Source organism: Rhinatrema bivittatum, chromosome 4 (assembly GCF_901001135.1).
Source record: "Rhinatrema bivittatum chromosome 4, aRhiBiv1.1, whole genome shotgun sequence".
Taxonomy (NCBI): Eukaryota; Metazoa; Chordata; class Amphibia; order Gymnophiona; family Rhinatrematidae; genus Rhinatrema; species Rhinatrema bivittatum.
In genome coordinates, this window is record NC_042618.1 from 85,753,070 (window position 1) to 85,778,163 (window position 25,094).

A 25,094-nucleotide genomic window follows, 5' to 3' on the forward strand; every position below is an offset into this window, starting at 1 on the left:
TTTTCCTTTGTGAATCGCGCGGGAATACCTAATATGACCATCAACATGCATTTGCATGTTGCGGGCACTATTAGGTTCAGCGGGTTGGACGCGCGTTTTCCGCCCCTTACTGAATAAGGGGTAAGGGAAAACGCACGTCCACTGGCAGGTTAACAGTGCGCTCCATCGGAGCACACTGTACTGTATCAACCCGATAGTTTCTAGCAGCCCCAGAACCACAAGAGCCTGTGAATAGCAGAGTTGCTTACCTGTAACAGGTGTTCTCCCAGGACAGCAAGATGTTAGTCCTCACATGTGGATGACATCATCAGGATGGAACCCAATAACGGAAAACTTTATCAAAGTTTCTAGAACTTTGACTGGCCCCTACTGGGCATGTCCAGCATGGCACTAACCCTGCATCCAGCAGGGGTCCCCCTTCAGTCTTGTTTGTAGCAAAAAGTACAAGCAAAAAATAAAATAAAACATAAGTGAACCCAACACCGCGGGGCGGCGGGTGGGTTTCGTGAGGACTAACATCCTGCTGTCCTGTGAGAACACCTGTTACAGGTAAGCAACTCTGCTTTCTCACAGGTCAAGCAGGATTGTAGTCCTCACATATGGGTGAGTAGCAAACTACAGGATGCCCAGGTAAACGTACCAAAAGCACCCAACGATGTGCAACAGGCACAACAACAGGAGAGGTTTTGGGTAGGAGGGCAGCCTGAGTTTCTCAGTGGGTCGCAGGAAGGAAGTTGGGTTATTAAACTGGAAACAAATTACAGGACAGACAGGCCAAAGGAGGAATCTTGCCTGCCAGCCTTGTCGAGACAATAATGAGCTGCGTAGGTGTGGAGAGAGCTCAATGAGGCAGTTCTACAGATGTCAGCAATTGGTACAGAATGGAGGTGCGCCACTGACGTTGCCATGGCTCTTACTGAATGCGCTTTCACGCGTCCCTGCAGTGGAAGGTCTGTTTGTTGGTAGCAGAAGGTAATAGAGTCCGCCAGCCAGGTGGACAGGGTCTGCTTGCCCACCGGAACTCCCAGTTTGGTTTTATCAAAGGAGACAAACAGTTGGGTGGACTTCCTATGGGCTCCAGTGCGGTCCAAATAAAAGCCGAGTGCACGTTTAAAGTCCAAGGAATGCAGGGCCCGCTCACCTGGGTGTGAGTGAGGTCTTGGAAAAAAGGATGGAAGTATTATGGACTGATTTAAGTGGAAATCAGAAACTACCTTTGGCAAGAATTTAGGGTGAGTGTGGAGTACCACACGATCATGGAGAAATTTGGTATAAGGTGGGGATGTTACCAGCACCTGTAGCTCACTAACTCTGTGAGCCGATGTTATAGCAACTAGAAAGAGCACTTTCCAAGTGAGATGTCATAGCTCGCAGGAGTGTAGGGGCTCGAACGGAGGTCGCATGAACCGTGCTAGCACAACATTGAGGTCCCATGCCGCAATTGGGGGACGCAGTGGAGGCTTCAGCTGGAGTAAACCTCTTATAATGCGCCCTACAAGGGGTTGCGCCGAGATCGGGGCATCTCCTACACCTTTGTGGTAAGCAGCTATGGCGCTGACATCCACTCGGATGAAGTTTGTAGACCAGACTCCAAAAGGTACCATAGGTAGTCCAAGACCCTTGTTGTGGGGCAGGAAAAGGGATCTATTTCTTTTGACATGCACCACAAGGAGAATCTTTTCCATTTGGAACAATAAGATCTCCTAGTAGAAGGCTTTCGTGAAACTACGAGGATCTGGGACACATTGTCAGAAAGGTTAAGGGACTGTAGTATTAACCTTGAGTGAAGGTTCGGATGATGCAACAGCCCGTTGTTCTGCGTTATTAGGGTTGGATTTGTGCCCAGGCGAATTGGTTGCTGGACTGAGAGGTCATGTAGGATGGGAAACCAAACCGGTCACGGCCAGTGAGGGACTATGAGGATCATTGTGCCTCCCCATCCTGCTCACAATAGTCTTGCTGATGAGTGGAAGTGGAGGGTAGGCTTATAGAAGACCCGTTGTCCACGAGTGGGTGAAGGCATCTCGTGGTGGTGTGTTGTGGCTGTGGTGTAGAGAGTAGAAACTGTCCATTTTGTGGTTGAGGATTGACACAAAGAGGTCTTTGTATGGGCGGCCCCACTGGTGGAAAATTTGGTTTTCTACAGTGGGATTTAGGGACCATTTGTGGGGATGAAAGTCCATTAAGTTCACTTAGAGAATAGCCACTGCCATTAGCAATGGTTACATGGAATAGACTTAGTTTTCGGGTACTTGCCAGGTTCTTATGGCCTGCATTGGCCACTGTTGGAAACAGGGCTTGATGGACCCTTGGTCTGACCCAGTATGGCATTTTCTTATGTTCTTATGTTCTTATTTGTCAGAGTAAAAGGAAATAGAAGAACTGAATTAAAGAACTTAACATTGCAAAAAGTGGGAAAATGTTTTAAAAGTGAAAGATTTGCAGCAGCCTGGCCAGCACTATGTACTGACTAGCAGAGAACATGGGTTCTGCTTCTCGGGATGCTGCAGACCAAGGAAACTCACTCATTGCTCAAGCCTGGCCCCTAGTGGTGAGACTTGGGGGAGCACATTTGTTGGGCTGAGATGCAAAAAGCCCCAGCTTGTGGTACTGTAGCCTATTAGAGCCTGGAAATCAGAAGGAGCAGGTATGAAAAGAGAAAAATTTTGAATAACGTGAAACTTTCTTGAATATTAAGCAGTATGAAATTGTATGCAAAAAATATGCAGAATTATTCTGCTGCTGCTCTGTGTGACCTTGAGTAAGTCACGTCATCCTCAGTTGCCACAGGTACAACTAAGGGCTGGATTTACCAAGGCTTTTCTCCCATTCTGTGTCTATTGAAAACATGCTCAGTAAATGAGGCCCTTAGATTGTGAGCCCTGTGGGGATAGGGAAATACCTGCAGTGCCTTTCAAATGACTGCTGTGTAATGATTGGCGTAGTTGATGCAGTCTCGTAGGCAAACCTATGAGGCCTACACCAGCAGCTGGTGAATGTGCTCTGTAATGGGTTAGACTGGAGCTTCACCTATACCAGCCACCTTCTCCTCAGGTTGAGCCCTTGGCTTCTGGCAGCTGGCAAGACTTAGGCGGATCCCTAGGGCGGTGAAGAGAGCGAGAGCCCGAGGGCACGCCAGGGTCAGGACAGGCCAAGAATCAGGGCAGGTGGCAGGCAATCATGGTCAAGTCCAAAGCAAGAGGTCAGGAGATCAGGCCAGAGTGGATGAAGACACTGGACGAGATGAGGAGAAAGGAACAAGGCTGGATAAGACAGGCAGAAGAAGACCAGGCTGGATAAGGCAAGGCAGGACAGACTAGAAGTAAGATTTTGGAGCAACACACACTGCAGGATGCAGGAGACCCACCGCTGAGGCTAGACATTGCCGCAGGGCCCTTGTTTAAATAGCCCAATTGGGCTAACATCATCAGGAGGCACTGCTCAGTGTTTTCTTTCACTGAGTCTATAATCTGCGTGCCTATGCCTAGGGGTGGGCCTGAGAGTCAGAGAGCGTCGGGGAGGGTTGGCAGAGTCATGGCAGCACTCTGGTGGCAGTGCCATTCTTAGCAAGGTCCATCAGTGGCAGTGTCTCTATTGCAGGAGGGAATGGCAGTGCTGGAGGTGAGTGATGCTGGTTGCGGGCAGGTCCTACAAACGTGTAATGCCTGAAAGATGGAATATAGATAAAACATTACTAAATTACTCCCTCAGAATTGCTGCACAGTTTTCTAATCCTTGCTGCAGACCTTGCCGCCATGCACTGAGTGTGTTTATATTGGTGGTCACATTCTTATGGCACCTTTGCTTCATCTCACCACGCTTTCACTTTCACTTCACCTTCTCCCATATGTTGTTTTTACAAGTTTTATCTCCACTCTGTTCAATGTAATTCAAAACACTTTCACTGTTTTATCCCAAGTTATGTTTATCCAGGTTTCTCCACCTTGTTCAATGTAAGACAAGACTATGTCATTGTTGTCGTTTGCTGGTTGTAATGTAAACCGAAGTGATAATTAATTCTGTTAATTGAACCTCGGTATATAAAAGTTATAAATAAAATAAATAAATGTTAAGAACATGCTTTATATTGAATAATTGCTTACAGGGGAGGTTACATTGAGAAAACATCTTTTCCAACTTGTCCTCCCCAACACTTAATGGCATTTTGTATACTTGTCCATGTTCAGCTTTCTTTGTTCTCATTTCTGTATTGTAAGATACTCTGCTCAGTGCTGTAATTATAAATAAATAGATTAGCGAGGGGTCTCTGCTGCTTCCTTTCCCTCTAACCTCACTGTTCTGCTACTGCTTGCAAAAATGGATGTGTCCTTCGAAAAATAAGTGGGCTGACGAGGTGCTTGAGTTGAAAACATATTGTTCATATGGCTGGGCATTCACCTTGCATATTCCCTGATGTGTCTGTGCCTCTCTATTCCATGCCTCCCAGTATGTAACTGCCTGTTATATGTTTCAGGCTCTGTGGATGATGAGAGGATTCTGAGATTCCTGCAACTGACTGGATTGGTGAGTTCCTGGGTACTTCAATTCATGTTATAATAGTGTCAGGGATATAAGAGTTGGAAAAAATGGAATTTCTGAATCGGGCAGCATCTGGCAGGCATTAGTAATCATGGGGTTCCTGAAAGAGTAATTAGCACTAGACAAGGGCCAATCCTTCATCCTAGCTATGCTAGATATCTCAGCGGCCTTCGATACCGTTAATCATAGCATCCTTATCGACTGCCTAATTGAAAGCGGTCTTTCTGGCATCGCATTACAGTGGTTTAATTCATACCTAGAAAACAGGAAAATAATAGAAGGACTAGGGGGCATTCCATGAAGTTAGCAAGTAGCACATTTAAGATTAATCGGAGAAAAGTTAGCAAGTAGCACATTTAAGACTAATCGGAGAAAATTATTTTTCACTCAACGTACAATAAAGCTCTGGAATTTGTTGCCAGAGGATGTGGTTAGTGCAGTTAGTGTAGCTGGGTTCAAAAAAGGTTTGGATAAGTTCTTGGAGGAGAAGTCCATTAATGGCTATTAATCAAGTTGACTTAGGGAATAGCCACTGCTATTAATTGCATCAGTAGCATGGGATCTTCTTAGTGTTTGGGTACTTGCCAGGTTCTTAGGGCCTGGATTGGCCACTGTTGGAAACAGGATGCTGGGCTTGATGGACCCTTGGTCTGACCCAGCATGGCAATTTCTTATGTTCTTATGAATCAGAGTCCATCAAAATAACCCAAGGTGTACCTCAAGGATCCTCCCTATCTTCTACCCTTTTCAATATATACATGCTCCCCCTGTGTAAATGCCTAACAGATCTTGGCCTCACCTTCATTTACGCGGGTGACGTCCAAATCCTTATCCCTATCTCTGAATCCATCTCCAAATCCCTCCAACGCTGGGAAGATCACCTCTCTTCAATTAACTACTCAATCAAATGAATCTCGCTCTCAATACAGACAAAACAGAACTACTAATATTAAACCATAAATCCAACCACATATCCTCCCCCCAGCAAGGCCAACCCCCTATATCAAAAGAAGTAAGAAACTTAGGCTTCAAAATAGATAATGAACTAAACCTTAAATTCATAAACTCAACCATAAAAGACGGCTTTTATAAACTACACGTCCTAAAAAAGCTTAGACTCCTCCTCCATCAAAGCGACTTTAGAACAGTATTACAAGCACTCATCCTATCCAAGCTAGATTACTGCAACTCCTTACTTTTAGGACTCCCAACTATGTCCTTTAAACCCCTACAAATGCTCCAAAATGCCGCCGCCAGAATCCTCAAACTCCAGAAGAAATGATCACATCTCCCCCATTCTAAAAAAAACCTACACTGGCTGCCCATACACCTCAGAATACAATTCAGAAGTCTCACTCTAATACAGAAAACTTTATACAACCAAAACATAACCTGGTTCAACACATCCTTCTACTTTAAACCCCTCCAGAAACCCACAAGATCAGCCAACAATGGCACTCTACCAACAACCTCTCCAAAACTCCCTAATCTATCATCTACACGAGCACGTGCTTTCTCCATTGCCGGTCCCTCCATGTGGAACGCTATGCTCTAGACCTAAGATTGGAATCTAACAATGGCACTCTACCAACAACCTCTCCAAAACTCCCTAATCTATCATCTACACGAGCACGTGCTTTCTCCATTGCCGGTCCCTCCATGTGGAACGCTATGCTCTAGACCTAAGATTGGAATCTAACAATGGCACTCTACCAACAACCTCTCCAAAACTCCCTAATCTATCATCTACACGAGCACGTGCTTTCTCCATTGCCGGACCCTCCATATGGAATGCTATGCTCTAGACCTAAGATTGGAATCTAACAATGGCACTCTACCAACAACCTCTCCAAAACTCCCTAATCTATCATCTACACGAGCACGTTCTTTCTCCATTGCCGGTCCCTCCATGTGGAACCCTATGCTCTAGTCCTAAGACTGGAATCTAGCACTATTAACTTCAAATAAGCTGAAAACTGGCTCTTCAAACAAGCCTACCACTAACTCTCATTCTTTCCAATTTCACCTACTCACCCTATCTCCCTCCACGCCCCCAATACCCCTTCCCAGTATTATTAATGATAGAACTTCTTCCCACCCAATTCAACTTGTAACCCACAACATTGTAAATGGTTATATGGTCTTGGTTTTCCTTTATGACTTTGTTCTATTCTGTTCCTGCATCCTTTCCGCCCCCTCTGACTTCAAAGTGTTCCCCTTTTGCCTCTCCTTAGTTAACCAAACTGTTTTAATGTAAATTCCTTCCTTACTTCAATTGTTTTAATGTAAACCGATGAGATGTGGAAACGAATGTCTGTATATAAAAAAGTTAAATATATAGTGTGCAGAAAGTTATGCTGCCTCCTTATATGGCTTTGGTAGAGTCTCGGCTGGAAATAAAATACAGTTTGGGTCATTTCTTTACTAGAAAGTTCAATTAGCTGGTTGTTTAAAACTCAATTCATACCCGATTGCTTATTTTCTGTAAGTAAATTTGAACTATGATTTTATTTTATTTATTTATTTATTTATTTATTATTTTTGTTATACCGAGTTTCATGACTAATATCACATCAACCCGGTTTACAGCTAACAATGTGTGTAGGGTAAAGCGTAATACAATAAACAAATTTCCCAATTGAAACTTTAAATACAGTAAAACGATAATAAGGATGTGAGAAAGTTACAATAAAACAGGGAAAATTAACTAGGGTCAGAAAAGGGGGGAGAAAGTGTATAAAGAGATATTTACAAATCAGACAGTTTCATCAAGTAACATAATTGTATAGCAAAGTGAGTACATATCAGCCAGTTGCATCAAGTAACATAGTTGTGAGTAAATGAGACAACGTGAGTGAATATGACTGTGGATAGATATGACGCAGTAAATAAATATAGCCAAGTGAATAAATATGACACCCAAGTGAATAGATATGACACAGTTGTGAGTGATGATAATATTGTGCTGAGTGTAAGTTTGTTGTTGGTGGATTCTTATTTTGATCCAATTTTTGAATACATTTGTGCTGAAGGGTGGAGGTTTTAATCAGGGCCTGGGAATGCTTTTTTGAAAAGCCAAGTTTTTAGTCTTTTCCTAAATGTTAGAGTGCATGGTTCTTGTCTCAAGTCAGGTGGGATAGAGTTCCATAGTGTTGGACCTGCTGAAGAAAAAGCTCTGAGACTCAATGATTTATGTTGGTAGGTTTTGGCATGAGGAATTTGGAGTGACTCTTTGTAGTATTCCCTGATGGGTCTGGCGGATGTGTGTTTTTTAAGTGGTATTTGTAGGTCGAGTTGAGTGTGTTGGTTTATAGCCTTGTGGATGATATTGATATTTTTGTACATGATTCTGTAGTGGATCGGTAACCAATGAAGGTCTTTGAGGATCGGTGAGATGTGGTCGATTTTCCTGGAGTTTGTAAGAACTCTGGCTGCTGAGTTCTGAACCATTTGTAGAGGCTTGGTGTAGGAAGCTGGGAGGCCTAGTAGTAGTGAGTTGCAATAATCTAGTTTGGAAAAGATTATTGCTTGCAAGATTGTTCTAAAGTCTTGAGCGTGGAAAAGTGGTTTAATTCTTTTCAGAATATGTAATTTGTGGAAGCAATCTTTGGTGGTCTGGTTAATGAATGGTTTGAGGTTAAGCCGGTTGTCTAAGCGGGCTCCTAGGTCTCTTACGTGGGTTGTTTGAAGGAGGGCTGGTGGGTTTGGATGTGTGTTGTTGTTTTCCGGTGATATGAGCAGGTATTCTGTTTTCGAAGCATTGAGGACGAGGTTTAAGCTGGTGAGGAGATGTTTGATATCTAATAAGCAACTATCCCAGTATTCCATTGTTTTTGAGATTGATTCTTTTATGGGGATCACGATCTGTACGTCGTCTGCGAAAAGGAAGTGTTTCAGGCTTAGTTTTGAGAGAAGTTGACATAGGGGAAGCAGGTAGACATTAAAGAGTGTGGGTGAAAGTGATGAACCTTGTGGCACCCCTCGGTTGGAAGGGTGATATTGGGATTCTGTATTGTGAATTTTGACTCTATATCCTCTGTTTTCTAGAAATGTTTTAAACCAGTTTAGTGTAGCACCTGACAATCCAATGTTTGCCAGTTGTTTTAGAAGAAGGACATGGTTGACGGTGTCGAAGGCCGCCGAGAAGTCAAGGAGGATTAGTAAAAATGCTTGGCCTTTATCAATTCCAGATAGGAGGAAGTCCATGAGTGAAAGAAGTAGCGTTTCTGTGCTTGCTGCTTTGCAGCAAGCACAGAAACGCTATGGTTATAAAATGGACCCATTTCTAAGTGAATTAAATGGGGGGTTATATACTTGACTGTGGGCCTCATTTTCTAAGCGGCTCGCATGCGAAAAGGGACCTTTCGCACGCGAAAAGTCCCTTATTGCGTGCGATACCAGGATGGGGGCGGAGTCGGACCCGGAAGAGGAGGAGTCGGGGCGTCACCGGGGCCGACTTTGCGATGACGGCGCGCACAGCGAAAAGGTAAGGCCGTTTCGTGTCCTATTTCGCTCCCAATAGCTACACCTCCTATGGTGGCGCTATTGGGTGCGAAACCGGCACCGATCGCAGGCCCGCCCCCCGTTTCCGCCCCCGCAGCCTGCGATAGTTTAGGAAATAAGGCCCTGTGTGTTGCTCATCTGGTCACTTCCCCAGCCTTGCCAGGGAAGAGAATTTGCTGTCGCTCCTTTGGGTAAATGGCTTTCAGGATGACGGTGGAAGAGGTTTATCATAAGTACTGTTAGGGTAGCTGCAGCATACTGGCCTACGTGCTATAGTGTTAGATTGGTTTGCCTCATTTTATAGAATCAAAGTCAGTGAGTTCAGCTGAGAAATTCTTCTTCAGAGAGAAAGAGTTGAATATCTGGAGTCCCCCAGGGGTCTATGTTGTTTAATATTTATCTCCTTTGGGCGATGTGTTGAAATTGTGGGGAGTGGAGTATTTCCTTTATGTCCCAAGTGAGAAAGATAGTTGTTCCCTGCTTCTTTCTTACAGCAGTGTTTTACCACTCTTGAGAGGTGGTTACAAAACAAATTAGTTTTATGGATTGGGAAGGACCCCGCCAGTGGAGTAGTCTCTGCTCATGATGGACCTGTTATGAAAATTGTATTAGAAGCTTGAAATTTAGGGGTGATTTTAGATCATAAATTGTCATTTAAAGCCCAGCTTAAGCAAGTGGTAAAAATATTATTTATTTGACTACAACTTCTTAGACCAATTAAATTTTTACTTACTGATAGACTTTCACTCAGTATTGTAGTCTGTAATTTTGTTAAATCGATTATTGCAATATTTTGAAGAACTATTTGAGGTCCTTATGATGTGATTTTGTGGATTGCAAACTGGTTAAAAGACAGGAAACAGAGAGTAGGATTAAATGGACAATTTTTTCAGTGGAAAAGGGTAAACAGTGGAGCTCCTCAGGGATCTGTACTTGGATCGGTTCTTTTCAATATATATATATATATATATATATATATATATATATATATATATATATATATATATATATGAATTGGAAAGGGACACGACGAGTGAGGTGCTTAAATTTGCAAGTGACACAAAATTATGCAGAGTAGTTAAATCTCAAGCAGACTGTGATAAATTGCAGGAGGACCTTGTGAGACTGTAAGATTGGGTTTACAAATGGCAGATGAAATTTAATGTGGACAAGTGCAAGGTGATGCATATAGGGAAAAATAACCCTTGCTATGGTTACACGATATTAGGTTCCACATTAGGAGTTACCACCCAGGAAAGAGATCTAAGCATCATAGTGAATATTACATTGAAATCGTTGGCTCAGTGTGCTATGGCAGTCAAAAATGCAAATAATGTTAGGAATTATTAGGAAGGGAATGGCGAATAAAATGGAGGATATCATAATGCCTCTGTATTTTTCCATGGTGAGACCACACCTTGAATACTGTGTACAGTTCTGGTCACCGCAGCTCAAAAAAGATATACCGTATTTTTCGCTCCATAAGACGCACCTGACCATAAGACGCACTTAGGATTCAGAGGGGGAAAATTAAAAAAAAAAAAATTGTGCTAAACCGGCTCTGCGTCTGGGCGTCTTATGGAGCAAATTAGGGGAGTGCATAGTTTTTTTTTTCTCCCCATTTTGTTTTCGGGTCTGGGGAGGGCCATTTCGGTCCACTCCCCAGATCAGAAAATTTTTCTTTCTGTGGGAACCCCCAAACCCCCCATCCCAACCCTTTAAATTAACAACCTCCACCCCCCTGACCCCCCCCAAGACCTGCCGAATTAATTTCCTGCAACCCCCCCAAGACCTGCCGAATTAATTTCCTGCAACCCCCACCCTCCTGACCCCCCCAAGACCTGCCAAACGTCCCTGGTGGTCCAGCGGGGGTCCAGGAGCGGTCCGGGAACGATCTCCTGGGCGTGAGCCGTCGGCTGCCAGTAAACAAAATGGCGCCGACGGCCCTATGCCCTCACTATGTCACTGAGACCGACCGCTGCTATTGGTCGGTCTCAGTGACATAGTGAGGGCATAGGGCCGTCGGCTGCCAGTAAACAAAATGGCGCCGACGGCCCTATGCCCTCACTATGTCACTGAGACCGACCAATAGCAGCGATCGGTCTCAGTGACATAGTGAGGGCATAGGGCCGTCGGCGCCATTTTGTTTACTGGCAGCCGACGGCCCACGCCCAGGAGATCATTCCCGGACCCCCGCTGGACCACCAGGGACGTTTGGCAGGTCTTGGGGGGGTCAGGAGGGTGGGGGGTTGCAGGAAATTAATTTGTCAGGTCTTGGGGGGGGGGGGGGGGTGGTAGGAAATTAAGTCGGCAGGTCTTGGGGGAGTCGGGGGGGGGGTGTTTGTTAGATTTTTGTTTGGTTTTTTTTTTATATTCGCTCCATAAGACGCACATACATTTTCCCCCCACCTTTGGGGGAAAAAAAGTGCGTCTTATGGAGCGAAAAATACGGTAGTTGCGATGGAGAAGGTACAGAGAAGGGCAACCAAAATGATAAAGGGGAATGGAACAATTCCCCTATGAGGAAAGGCTGAAGAGGTTAGGGCTATTCAGCTTGGAGAAGAGACAGCTGAGGGGGGATATGATAGAGGTCTACAAAATCATGAAAGGACTTGAACGAGTAAATTTGAATTGGTTATTTACTCTTTTGGATAATAATTAAATGTATTTATTGATTTATTTATTTAAAGACATTTTTATACCAGTATTAGAGGGGACATCATACCGGTTCACATTCTAGCAACAGGTTTGAAAATACATCATAACAAGGACTAGGGGGCACTCCATAAAGTTAGCAAGTAGCTCATTTAAAGCAAATCAGAGAAAATTATTTTTTATTCACTGTATAATTAAGCTCTGTAATTCATTGCAGAGGATGTGGTTACGGCAGTTAGTATAACTGGGTTTAAAAAGGTTTGGATAAGTTCTTAGAGCCGAAGTCTATAAACTGCTATTAATCTATAAGGATTAGTAGCTTGGGATCTATTCATTTAATGTTTGGGGACTTGGTTGGCCACTGTTGGTAACAGGATGCTGGGCTTGATGGACCCTTGGTCTGACCCAGTATGGCATATCTTATGTTCTTATGTTCTTAACTAAGACAGTACACAGTACGGGCCTTTGAAAACTGGGCCAAAAGTGTGCAAATGCTATTTTAGTGCACGCATAAAACCAGGTTACGTGAATACATTTACACAAAATGAGCAAAGGTTATGTTAGTACAGACATTTACACACAGTTCACGTGCATACATTTAGACAAATTGAGCTTTGGTCTAATTTACTGAGGACGTTACACACATAAGACCAGGTTATGTGCAAATGTTTATATAAACTGAGCCCCAGGATATTTTAGTATAAATATTTAGACACATAAAACCCACTTTCTTAATGTGCCCCAGGCACATCCAAGGGGGGTGCCATGCAATATTTAAATTATGGGGTCATGTTAGCAAGGAGGTGCTAGGGTCACTTGCTCGCCCTTAGTGACTCCTTGCTAATGAGAACTCGATTACTTTTCCTACCTCGGCCGTCTGTGGGTTATGAAAACTGATGCCCGTGGTTCATGAAACGGACACTTGTCAGTTGAGTGTCTGTTTCCTGCACCTAACTGTCAAGGTTGGGTTTTTTTAAAACTATTTTTTAAAGTTTTTCCTCCTACTTAATATCGCAACAATATTAAGTAGGAGGAAGTACAGAAAAGCAGTGTTTTTCTGCTTTTCCGTACTTGTTTTAAAAGTGCTCAGCTATTAACGCCTGAGGGACTTGGTGGATTTCACATCTCATCCTCACTAAGACTGTGTACAATTCTGGTCGTACTGTGTACAATTCTGGTCGCCGCATCTCAAAAAAGATATAATTGCGATGGAGAAGGTACAGAGAAGGGCTACCAAAATGATAAGGGGAATGGAACAACTCCCCTATGAGGAAAGACTAAAGAGGTTAGGACTTTTCAGCTTGGAGAAGAGACGACTGAGGGGGGATATGATAGAGGTGTTTAAAATCATGAGAGGTCTAGAACGGGTAGATGTGAATCGGTTATTTACTCTTTCGGATAGTAGAAGGACTAGGGGACACTCCATGAAGTTAGCATGGGGCACATTTAAAACTAATCGGAGAAAGTTCTTTTTTACTCAACGCACAATTAAACTCTGGAATTTGTTGCCAGAGAATGTGGTTCGTGCAGTTAGTATAGCTGTGTTTAAAAAAGGATTGGATAAGTTCTTGGAGGAGAAGTCCATTACCTGCTATTAAGTTCACTTAGAGAATAGCCACTGCCATTAGCAATGGTTACATGGAATAGACTTAGTTTTTGGGTACTTGCCAGGTTCTTATGGCCTGGATTGGCCACTGTTGGAAACAGGATGCTGGGCTTGATGGACCCTTGGTCTGACCCAGTATGGCATTTTTCTTATGTTCTTTTCTTATGTTCTTAGTATGCAAGCATCACAGCTGCTTTCTGGGGCTAGTGGTTTGGTCGTATTACCCCTAAATTATGTAACTTACATTGGCTTCCGATAAAGTGATGAGACAAATTTAAGATGTTGGTTATCATATTCAAACTATTATATTCTGATGATAAATATTTATTAATAAAATTAGGAAATATTGTCCTGTGTGGTGCCCCCTTGAGTCAGCTACTAGATGGCCCTAGGTTCCTGCTTAGAAACTACATCCCTGTGAGAATTACATCCTCTTCAGCCCCTCCAAACCTGGAGGGCTGGGATTAGAAACCTCAGCTTGTGAACTACAGCTAGTTTAGCATTTGGTGTGGTCTTTTTAGTTAGCCTCAGAGCAATGAGGATGCAGTTTTTTCCAGTCTACAGCAGGGCTGAATTAGCCATGCTGCCTAGGACATCCCTCCAGGACGGCCTCGAGGTGGAACTTTTGTAGCAGTTACAAAGCTTTGCTCTGTGCAACTGCGTGTATCTTCCCACGCGGTTTAGTGCCCTCTACCTCCTCAGTCTTTCTCTTCCACGCTGCTGAACATACGTAGAGCTTCTCTCCTCAGCCTTTTTCATGAAGAAAAAAATCGACAGAAGAAATCAAAAGCACTTTTCTGTGCTGCAATGGGGTCGAGACCACCTAACTTGTACTGCCAGTGTGGTAAGGTGATGTCTATCACTGATGGCCATAATTATTGCTACGTCTGCTTGGCCCGGATCACAACCAGTCATCCTGCTGCAACTGTGGTTGGATGTCCCCCCAGGCCCAGCAACAGCATGCTGAATAAATGGCCCAACTCTAGAAGGACTACAGGGGCTCCTATGCCCTGCCATTGGAGTCCCATTCCTTGCTGGGGCCCAACACAGCCTGGCCAGAGAAAAAGAAACTGGCCTCCTCCCTAGAGCCTCAAGGCCAAACAGGTCAAGACCCCGGTCCTCCGAGCAAGTCGGCTCTGCCCAGGAGTATGGTTCCCATGTTGACAAAACGGGAATGGAACCACCGTCCACCCGACGTAAAAAACGACGCAGGAGCCCAAACACATTGACCGGACTCCAATGTCGACACATGACCGACGCACCAATGCTCGATGCACACCCTCGAGCCCCGATGCATGATGCAGTGTGCAACGCACCGATGGGGGACCAAATTGATTTGGCACATGACCAACCTGCTTCACATCATAAGGACTCTGCGAAGCACCATTTGCACAAACACCAGCGGGGCCCACAGGCCGAAGATAGAGCGTCTTTAATGGACTACCCCCACTCGGAAGCTTCCTTGGCCTCCTCGTTGAAGGTATACTTGGACATCTCCTCGGTCTCCAAACAGGAGGAGATCACCACAACTGCAGAAGTTGCTGGAGGACTGCCCCCGCCTTCCACTGGTGGTCCACTGACACACCGACCCCGGCGCTCAGATTCAGACATCCTGCTAGCCGCCATCCCATGCCCTTCACAGACCCATACCCTCCACTCCAAAGGGGGACGGAAACATCCGCAACCCATTCCAGGCCCCAGCAAGCGAGCTCTAGCGGAACCGTCCATATCCCAGATCTCGACAATACTCTCGGGACTTTTTGCCTCCCTGGAGCCTAATGACCCTACATCACCTCCGGCCGACTTCCAATTTAAAACTTTTTTTTTTTTAACTTTTTTTACTCTTCGGGACCTCTGACTTAATATCGCCATGATATTAAGTCGGAGGGTGCACAGAAAAGCAGTTTCCCGGTGCCGGAAGAAATTAGCACCTACCTTTGGGCTTGGCTGCACATTTTACTTTCTGAATCGCGTGCGAATACCTAATAGGGCCATCAACATGCATTTGCTATTAGGTTCGGCGGGTTGGACGCGTGTTTTCCGCCCCTTACTGAATAAGGGGTAAGGGAAAACGCGCATCCAGTGGCGGGTTACCAGTGCGCTCCGTACTGTATCGGCCTGTAGGTGAGCCAAGCACCAGTGCCAGTACCTACTGTGTGAGATTTTGATGGCCAAGATGTATCCTGATTTTTCAGAAGGGACAGCTGCTTAAACCTTGCACCCTTTGGAGAAGGCTCCTCCAGACACAAAGGACAAGGGCTGAAGACCTGTGAGCCCTAATCTACTTCCTAGAGGGGGCAAGCACCAGGGACAGTAAAGCATCAGTTGCCGAGAGATTTTTGTGGCAAACCAGTATTCGGATATTGTTTTGTGGGAAGGTTTGTTGACCCACCCCTCCCCATAAGGATTCCAGGGCTGGGATAGCCTGGTTCCTGATTCCTAAGTCTTTTCCTGCACGAGAAGTCACCGACGCAAGACCGAAGAGAAGGATCACAGTCTTTGAAGACCTCCTCAAGGATCTCCACCCATGGGAGCAGGACAGGCTGGGACTCGGCTGGGACATTTTCTTGTTTGAGGGGACCCCTGCAATAGGATTCCTGTTTGACCCGCTGGGAAAGCTTTATGCACTTTAAAGTCACCATGGGAAGCTTTACCCAGATTCCTGAGATAAAGGACACTACCCAGAAGAGAAAAAACAACTTTCTGCATCAGCCAGATGTAGTTTCACCTTTTATGAAAAAAATGGCCGTAAAATGTTAAAGAATCAGTAAACTTTTAATTTAACACCCAGAGCCTTGTCCTGCCTGGTTTGTCCCGGTATCTCACCCCTTGGGAACACCCAACTGCCTGGGTCAGAATTCACCATTCGGACAGCGCTAGCCGGAGCAGCCTTTGGGACTTAGAGCTCCCCCACCTGTATGTGTATTGCTCTTGGCTGGATTACATCTGCTGATGGTTCCGTTGTCCAGCGCATGCAGGTTGCAACAAACAAGGCTGCGGCCTTCTCTTACTGCTCCATATCTTTGGAATCATCTGCCAGCAGAGTTAAGAGAGAAAACAGATATGGAAATTGAAAGCTGTCAGGGTCATTTTAAAAGGAATACGTGTGCGTCCATAAACGTGCCTATTGGCGCACAAGCAGAGAGACATTGCAGCTTTGAATTGTGCTCGCAAGTACGCGCGAATCATTTAAAATATCCCTCCCATGGGTATTTCAGCTAGAGCTTTAGAGGCTTTTATGTGTGTATGCAAGTGGATTTCAAAACATCCTCATGTGAGGAAAAAAATGTTCAAAGTAGTATATCAGTTTGCCCAGTTCATATCGAGGTCTTCAAGACCCCTTTGGTTCTTCATTATACAAGCTCCCCACTTGACCCCAAACCCTCTCGCTGTGCTAAACGCCCTAAAACTCGAGATCTCCAGACTTGCTGCTCCTCAGGACCAGCAGTAAAATTACATGGATACCAAGGCGATGCGCGTCATGGTCAGCTTTTTTAAAAAATGCGACTTACCCACCCCGGAACACCCATGCCTTGCTTATGCCAGTCTCCTCCTTCTTGACACACGTATGGGTATATACGTGCATATTTCGCAGCTTCTTAAAATGTGCAATGCATGTATGTGGCCATTTTTGCACAAGCAACGCTTTTAAAATTGACCTATGTGTTTTTTGAAGAAGTTCTTAAATAGTTATTTAATCTATTTTATTTGTATATGTCTGTCATGTTTGTTTTATGCAGTGTGTTTCAGTGTCTATTTTATGTAACATTATGAATGTTTGGTTATAAACTGCACTGGGTTGACGTTAAGTTTTGATGCCCTCCAAGCCTCAACAAAACAGCAAAAAATACCACTTTTCTATGGTTCCTCCTACTTAATATCATCACAATACTAAGTAGGAAGAACCATAGAAAGCACTATCATGAAAACAAAACGTCTTGACTGCGGTCAGGTTAGGAAAACGGACACTCACTTTATGAGCATACATTTTCCTAACCTGTGCACAGCCACGTCTCCTGGGTACCTGATGCCATGGACGCACTAGGGACACACAATTTATCTCTAGCACATCCCTTTTAACATGGCAGCTCATTAAAATATTCCATCGTGTATCCAAGAGACTTGGCTGTGAGGGCATTAAAAAAAAAAAAGTATGCTCAATATTTATTTATTTATGTAGGTTTTTTATATACCGGCATTCATGAGCAAGTCACATCATGCTGGTTTACATAGTAACGGGTGCATAGAACAGTAGAACTAAACTTGTGCAAGGGGAAGCAGTTACAAAAAACAGGGATAAGATAACTGGGAGAGAGAAAAAAAAAGGAACGGTGGGGCGTAAAGATTTGTACAGGGATAATTACTTAATAACTTAATAACACATGCGCCCGGTTTACCTGTACATCTGGTATGTGCAAAAGATCACATTTAGGAGAAGCAGGTATCTCAATACCCACTATATCTTTGAGAAACTGATATACTTTAGCACAAAACCTCTTTATAACCAGACAGGTCCAACACATGTGAAGAAACGAACCAATCGGACCACAGCCCCTCCAGCATTTTATCATCATGTGAATAAGCAGCATGTAGTTTCTTAGCTGTGACTTACCAAGAATGCCTTATGTCCGCTGATTTTTGTACTTGTACATTGCCTCTTATGTTTATAGTTATGTTTATAGTTTGTGGTATCTATTTATTCATTTATTGATATTGCTTTACCTAGCCAGTATTATCCCTCTCCCTGTTTAGTGTATTTATTCGGTTATATGTAAGGGCTCTGCCCAAAAGTTAATTGTATTTTTCTGTTATATGTAAGGGCCCCGCCCAAAAGTTATTGTTCTTTGTGAACTGATGCGATGTGCGAACGGATATCAGTATAGAAGAGACTTTCAATAAATAAATAAATAAATAAATAAATAAACCGTTGCGATGGTATATAACTTAGCGACGGTATAGAAAAGATTTTAAATAAATAAAAAATAAATAAGTATCACCCAAGGTTTGCAGTTTTCCTTCTTATGCCAATCAATAACCGCTCTCATCTGAGAAGGAACGTAATTCCAAATAATGTTTGGCATATTTTTAGCCCACCTCTCAATTTCAGCTGAAATATCACCCGTTTTGATGCTTTCCAAATAAAATTAAAAAAATACGATGTTGCCATAACTTTAACATAGCATTAGAATATGTATTAATAAATTTTGAAATAGATAGCTCAATCTAGGAAGAACATTCATTTTAATTGTGACCAGTCTTCCCAACCAAGATAACACCAATCCCTCCCATTTCTCCAAATCTCTCATTACGTTATTTATCAGGGTAGCATTCTCTGAAAAGCTCCCTGTTCCAGGCACAGGACCCCAGAGGCAGGCAGAACTACAGAGTCTCAATGCGATGGTGCAAGGAAGAGGGATTTAGTTTTGTAAGGAACTGGGGAACCTTTTGGGGAAGGGAGAGTCTTTTCTGAAGGGATGGGCTCCACCTTAACCAGGGTGGAACCAAGCTGCTGGCGCTAACCTTTAAAAAGGAGATATAGCAGCTTTTAAACTAGAACAAAGGGGAAAGCCGACAGTCGCTCAGCAGCGCATGGGTCAGAGGGAGGTATCTTCGAATGATACTAATGTTCTCACAGGACAAGCAGGATGGTAGTCCTCACATATGGGTGACATCACAGGATGGAGCCCAATCACGGAACACTTCTGTCAAAGTTTCCAGAACTTTGACTGGCCCCTACTGGGCATGCCCAGCATGGCACCAACCCTGCAGCCAGCAGGGGTCCCCCTTCAGTATTCTTTTTTCCACGCAGCAGTAGCCACGTGGTTAAGGAGCTCTGCAGAGATTCCTGACAGGAATTTTCCTCACGGAATTACTAAAATTTATTTTACCCCACAGGGATCCCTCCTTCAACTTTTTCAAGCCGCGGTACTCCGGTAAGTTTTTTACCCGTTTTCCGTCGATTACCGTCGAGTTTGGCCCTTGCTGCCTACTGGCCGTTGACCGTACCGCGGCTCAATTTTTTCATGGCCATGGCGTCGGGGTTCCGCAGGTGCCCAGACTGTAATCGCACCATGTCCATCACAGACCCTCACAAAGTCTGTGTAATGTGTCTCAGATGTGAGCACGATGTCCTAACCTGCACCAAATGTGCCCTTGTGACACCAAAAGGTCGCAAGGCTAGAATGGAGAAGATGGAACTTCTCTTCCGCGCTCAAACCCCAACGCCATCTATTGCATCAACGTCGTCAGAACCGGCACCATCAACTTCACGCCAGCATCAACCTCCGGCCGGTGACCGTCCGGTATTGATGACTTCTCAACCTTTGACACCCTCTACTCCCCCTCAGGACCGAGGGGATCATAGAGATAAACATCGCCACCAGTATCGAAAGTCTTGGACCATCGAGGGATCGAAATCATCGACCTCGCCATCGTCCGAGCCGCTGTCGAAGAAGCCCTGTCCAGAAAAGGTACCGACCTTTTCGGCAACCGGGTCACCGAGGCAACCCTCACCCGACAGGGTATCGGGAGCCACGACTCCGCCTTTAACAGTGGTCCCTCCGGCTATACCTCTGCCTTCTTCTTCTGTTCCGCAGCCGGGGCTGCTTGCTCCAGGTCTCCGAGAAGAACTGGACCGGATGGTTCAGGAGGCCATCGACAAGGCGATGCATCGACTCCAGGTTCCTCTGGCACCGACACCGGTACCGATTGCAGAACCGACCACTGACCCGATTCCAGCAGCGTTGGCACTGCTTCTCTCGAGGATGGAAGCGCTTATGGCCGCTTTTCCATCGATAGACCCCGGGTCACCGATGGCTCCGGTGCCCTCCCCGCTTGCTTTGTCATCAGGAGGAGAAACACCGTTCTGCATCCCTCCATCGGGAGTTCTGCCGATGCCTCAGCTGTCAATGCAGATACGTCCATCTGGTGCCACCAATCCATCCATCGGTGCCGACGCATCCATCAGCACCACCGAGCCATCCATCGATGCCCTCGATGCCTGCACAAGTGCCTTCGATGCCCTCATTGGTGCCTCCTGTTATTCTTTCGAGTCCTTCGGAGCCTCGACCAGGACCTTCGGGAATCTCACCGCCCCGTCCTCCTCTAGTCCCTAGAGGAGCAGGTGCGGATCCCTACGACACCTGGACTGATGATTCTTCACCAGACACCGATGATTTGCCTTCACCACCTTCACCTACTGAAAGCAGAAAGCATTCTCTTCCAGAGGACCTTTCCTTTATAAATTTTGTGAAGGAGATGTCTGAATTGGTTCCCTTCCAATTACAGACTGAACAAGATGACAGGCATCAAATGATGGAGCTGTTACAATTCCTGGATGCTCCCAAGGAAATAACCTCCATCCCTATCTACCAGGTTCTTCTGGATTTCCTCAAAAAGAACTGGGAACATCCTGGCTCTGTGGCTCCAGTCCACAGGAAAGCTGACACCAACTATCTTGTTCAGTCAGCTCCAGGCTTTCGCAAAACTCAATTGGATCACCAATCTGTGGTTGTCGAATCTGCCCAGAAAAGAGCAAGGAGATCAAAACCTTACACTTCCTTTCCCCCAGGCAAGGACAGAAATTTCTAGATGCCATTGGTCGCCGTGTCTTCCAGGGATCAATGCTCATCTCCAGAATTGCCTCTTATCAGCTCTATATGACCCAATATAATAGGGTTTTATTTAAGCAGACACAAGACTTAACAGACTCCCTGCCTCAGCAATTTCAAGAGCAACTCCAAACCCTAGTAAACAAGGGTTTTGAGGCAGGCAAGCATGAGATCAGATCATCTTACGATATCTTTGACACTGCTACCAGGGTATCTGCAGCTGCTATCTCGGCAAGACGATGGGCCTGGCTCAAGTCTTCTGACCTTCGCCCTGAGGTACAAGACAGATTATCCGACCTGCCCTGTGTAGGAGATATTCTGTTTGGTGAGCAGATTCAACGAACGGTGGCAGAACTCAAGTACCATTGAGACCCTAAGACAGCTCTCTCTGATGCCTTCTGAGTACTCTTCAAAACATCCCTTCAGAAAGGACTCTAAGAAGTCATTCTGCCCGAAGAAGTCCTACCCGCCACCAACTAGAACCCGTTCTGCGAGACCATTTCAAAAAGCCCAGTCTCGTCAGACACGAAACAAAAACCACAAGCAGCTCCTCTGCCGGGCCCCGCTTCCGGTTTTTGACTCCTGCATAGAGAGCAGCAGCCAGCTTCCATTGCCCTACATACCAGTGGGAGGTCGATTGTGCCATTGCAACATAAGTTGGCACTCTGTCACCTCAGACCAGTGGATCCTAGCGATAATTGCTCAAGGTTATCGTCTGAACTTTCTCTTCATTGCAACAGACTCCCCACCTCTACCGACGTGGAGAACATCCAATCACTCCATCCTTCTGGAACAGGAGGTCTCCCTCCTCCTCCAGTCCAAGGCAATAGAACCAGTGCCCTATTCCCAGCAAGGCCTAGGGTTCTATTCCCGGTACTTTCTAATCCCTAAAAAATCGGGAGGCGGTCATCCAATTCTGCATCTACGTGCCCTCAACAAGTACCTCCAGCAAGAGAAGTTCAAAATGGTAACCTTGGGCTCTCTTCTTCCTCTTCTACAAAGAGGAGACTGGCTCTGCTCTCTAGACCTCCAGGACGCATACACTCATATCGAGTTAATTCCATCTCATCTGCAAATACCTGAGGTTTCTAGTAGGCCCCAAGCACTATCAGTACCGAGTGCTTCCATTCGGCCTCGCGTCTGCACCACGAGTCTTTACAAAATGCCTCATCGTAGTTGCAGCCTTCCTCAGGACTCAAGGTGTTCACGTCTACCCCTATCTAGACAATTGGTTAATCAGGGCTCCCACTCAGCAAGCTGCTCTGTCGTCCCTACATCTTACTTTACACACTCTAATTTCACTCGGATTTCTCGTCAACTATGACAAATCCTACTTAGTCCCATCTCAAACCTTATCATTCATTGGGGCAGACTTGGACACCTTACAGGCAAAGGCTTTTCTGCCTCGACAGCGAGCTCTCACTCTCATGTCTCTTGCACACCAGCTGCAGTCTCAGCACTCCACGATTGCACACCATTTTCTCATCCTCCTGGGACTCATGGCGAGCAGTCAGATATGCTCTCAGGGTATTTCAGGATCGCCTCTCCAATCATGTCATCCTGATCCAGACGGACAACCAGGTGGCCATGTGGTACATCAACAAACAGGTAGGGACGGGCTCCTACCTTCTGTGTCAGGAAGCTGCGCAGATATGGGCGGAGGCCCTCTCCCACTCGATGTACCTCAGGGCCACCTACTTACCGGGAGTGGACAATGTGCTGGCAGACAAGTTGAGTCGCACCTTTCAACCGCACGAGTGGTCTATCAACCCCTCAGTAGCGAACTCTATCTTCCAACAATGGGGTTATCCTCAAATAGACTTCTTTGCGTCACCTCAAAATCGCAAAGTAGACAACTTCTGCGCTCTCACTCGCAGCCAATGCTATCAGCCACGAGACGCGTTCTCCCTATCATGGGCAACCTGTCTCCTATATGCATTCCCTCCACTTCCACTTCTCTCGAAGACTCTCGTGAAGTTACGTCAGGACAAGGGAACCATGATCCTGATAGCACCCCACTGGCCGCGCCAAGTGTGGTTTCCAATACTTCAGGATCTTTTCATTCGCAGGCGCATTCCCCTGGGAAAGGACCCACTTCTAATCACTCAAAACGACGGGTGCCTACGCCCCAATCTTCAAGCCTTGTCCCTGACAGCATGGATGTTGAAAGGTTAATCCTTCAGCCACTTAACCTTTCTGAACTAGTTGCCCGTGTCCTGATTGCTTCACAGAAGCCTTCCACGAGGAAATCGTATTCTTACAAATGGACCAGGTTCATGTCATGGTGCTCTTCTCAATCCCTTGACCCCTTTACCTGTCCAATCACGAAGTTTCTAGACTATCTCTGGCACTTGTCAGTCAGGTCTAAAAACGTCCTCCATCAGGATGCATGTCAGTGCAGTATCCGCCTTCCATAAAGGTGTCGGGGATGATCCCATATCAGTACAACCCCTGTAACACGTTTTTTGAAAGGTTTGCTTCACCTCATGCCTCCTCTTTGTCCTCCGGCCCCTTCTTGGGACCTCAACCTAGTTTTGAGTTGGCTCATGAAACCACCATTTGAGCCTCTTCAATCCTGGACCTTCAATATCTCTCGTGGAAAGTGATTTTCTTTTGGCAATCACTTCCGCTCGCAGAGTTAATGAATTACAGGCTCTAGTTACCTATCCGCCTTACACTAAACTTCTGCAGGACCGGGCAGTACTCCGCACTCATCCTAAATTCTTACCCAAGGTAGTTTCGGATTTTCATCTAAGTCAATCCATCATATTACCTACTTTTTTTCCCTGGCCCCATTCCAACCCAGGAGAGCAGGCTCTGTATACCCTTGACTGTAAACGTGCTCTAGCGTTTTACCTAGACCGTACAGCTGCCCACAGGGAAAGCACTCAATTGTTTGTCTCTTTCCATTCCACCAAATTAGGGCAACCTGTGGGTAAGCAGACTCTCTCCTCCTGGTTAGCAGACTGCATATCCTTTTGCTATCAGCAAGCAGGCATTCCACTTCAAGACTGTGTTAAAGCACACTCTGTGAGGGCCATGGCGACTTCAGTAGCATGCCTAAAATCGGTGCCGCTTCCTGACATTTGCAGGACTGCTACCTGGAGTTCTCTCCATACCTTCTTTTGGAGAAGCCAGACAATGCGTCGCCGCACAATATTTGCCTATGTCTGCCCCCCATCTTTGTCAGAGGAACAACAAATAAGGAGTGAAAATTTTGTAAAATTTGGCAGTAAAATCCATCCAATCCCGATGCTTTTTTAATAAGAATCCCGTGAGATTACTTTTCCCCGAACCATAGTTTTCAAACAATTCCAAAAAAATCATCGGTGATACTTCCTCCACATCATTAATGAGAAGCTACTCAGAAATCTCACCCTGAAGTTGTAAACAATATTTCTTGTCTAATAATAAAGTGTCATTTAATCTCCAGTAATGTTTCCCCTAGTCAATTTGTGAAAAAGAAAAGTCAATCCAGACAGGAGCATGGTCAGACCAAGTAATAGATCCAATATCTACTTTTCACTACCTGATTAACAACTGTTTTCTCTAGCCATGTACAATCTATACAAGAAAAAGAATTATAAGGTTTAGAGGAACAAGTGTAGTTTCCAACTTAGGGAATCATTGTCACCATACATCAATGAGATTCCAATTATTTAATAAATTTGTAAATTTGTTATATGAGATTGTAGGTGGAATCACTCATGCGCAGGGCCAGGCCCGGAATGGCCTGCAGGGCATTGAGCTGTGCCGGATCCATGGAGTTAGCAATCTGTTATTGTTTGTAAGGTTTTGGGTGGACCCTTGGGTTTAGGGTTCCTCAGGATGCTGGAACAGCAATTCCCTCTATGGCTGTGCTGTAGTGGAGGGAACTGAGATAGTGAGTACAGTGGAGCAAACACAGAGTTCTGGTATGGAGCCTTGTTGGTAAAGTTACTCACACAGCGGTTTCTCCCAGAAGGTGACACAGAAGCTGGAATAGAGGCAGGCCCTCGAGGAGCAAGTACCTGGTTCCAGGGAACAGCTCTGAGGAAATAAAGTTGGTTACTCACTGATGATGTAGGCAGCGGTTTCCTCCAAGCAGAAGCAATCGGCCTTTTTCCCAGTTCCCTCCCTTAATTGGAGTGGTCTGGGAGGGAACTTCCCTATCCCCCTGCCTACCCTTCCTTCCCTTTCTC

The 25,094-nt window shown here is 45.3% G+C and overlaps 1 protein-coding gene across 3 annotated transcripts in view; it reads left to right on the forward strand.

Annotated features, from left to right (window-relative positions):
* Positions 1-25,094, forward strand: part of ABCD4 (ATP binding cassette subfamily D member 4) — a 272,156-nt gene that overhangs the window by 222,497 nt on the left and 24,565 nt on the right. For all 3 annotated transcript variants that reach the window (XM_029598440.1, XM_029598438.1, XM_029598439.1), the window contains exon 16: positions 4,475-4,524. In XM_029598440.1, coding sequence (XP_029454300.1) covers positions 4,475-4,524 — 50 coding nt within the window. The remainder of the gene's footprint in view (positions 1-4,474; positions 4,525-25,094) is intronic.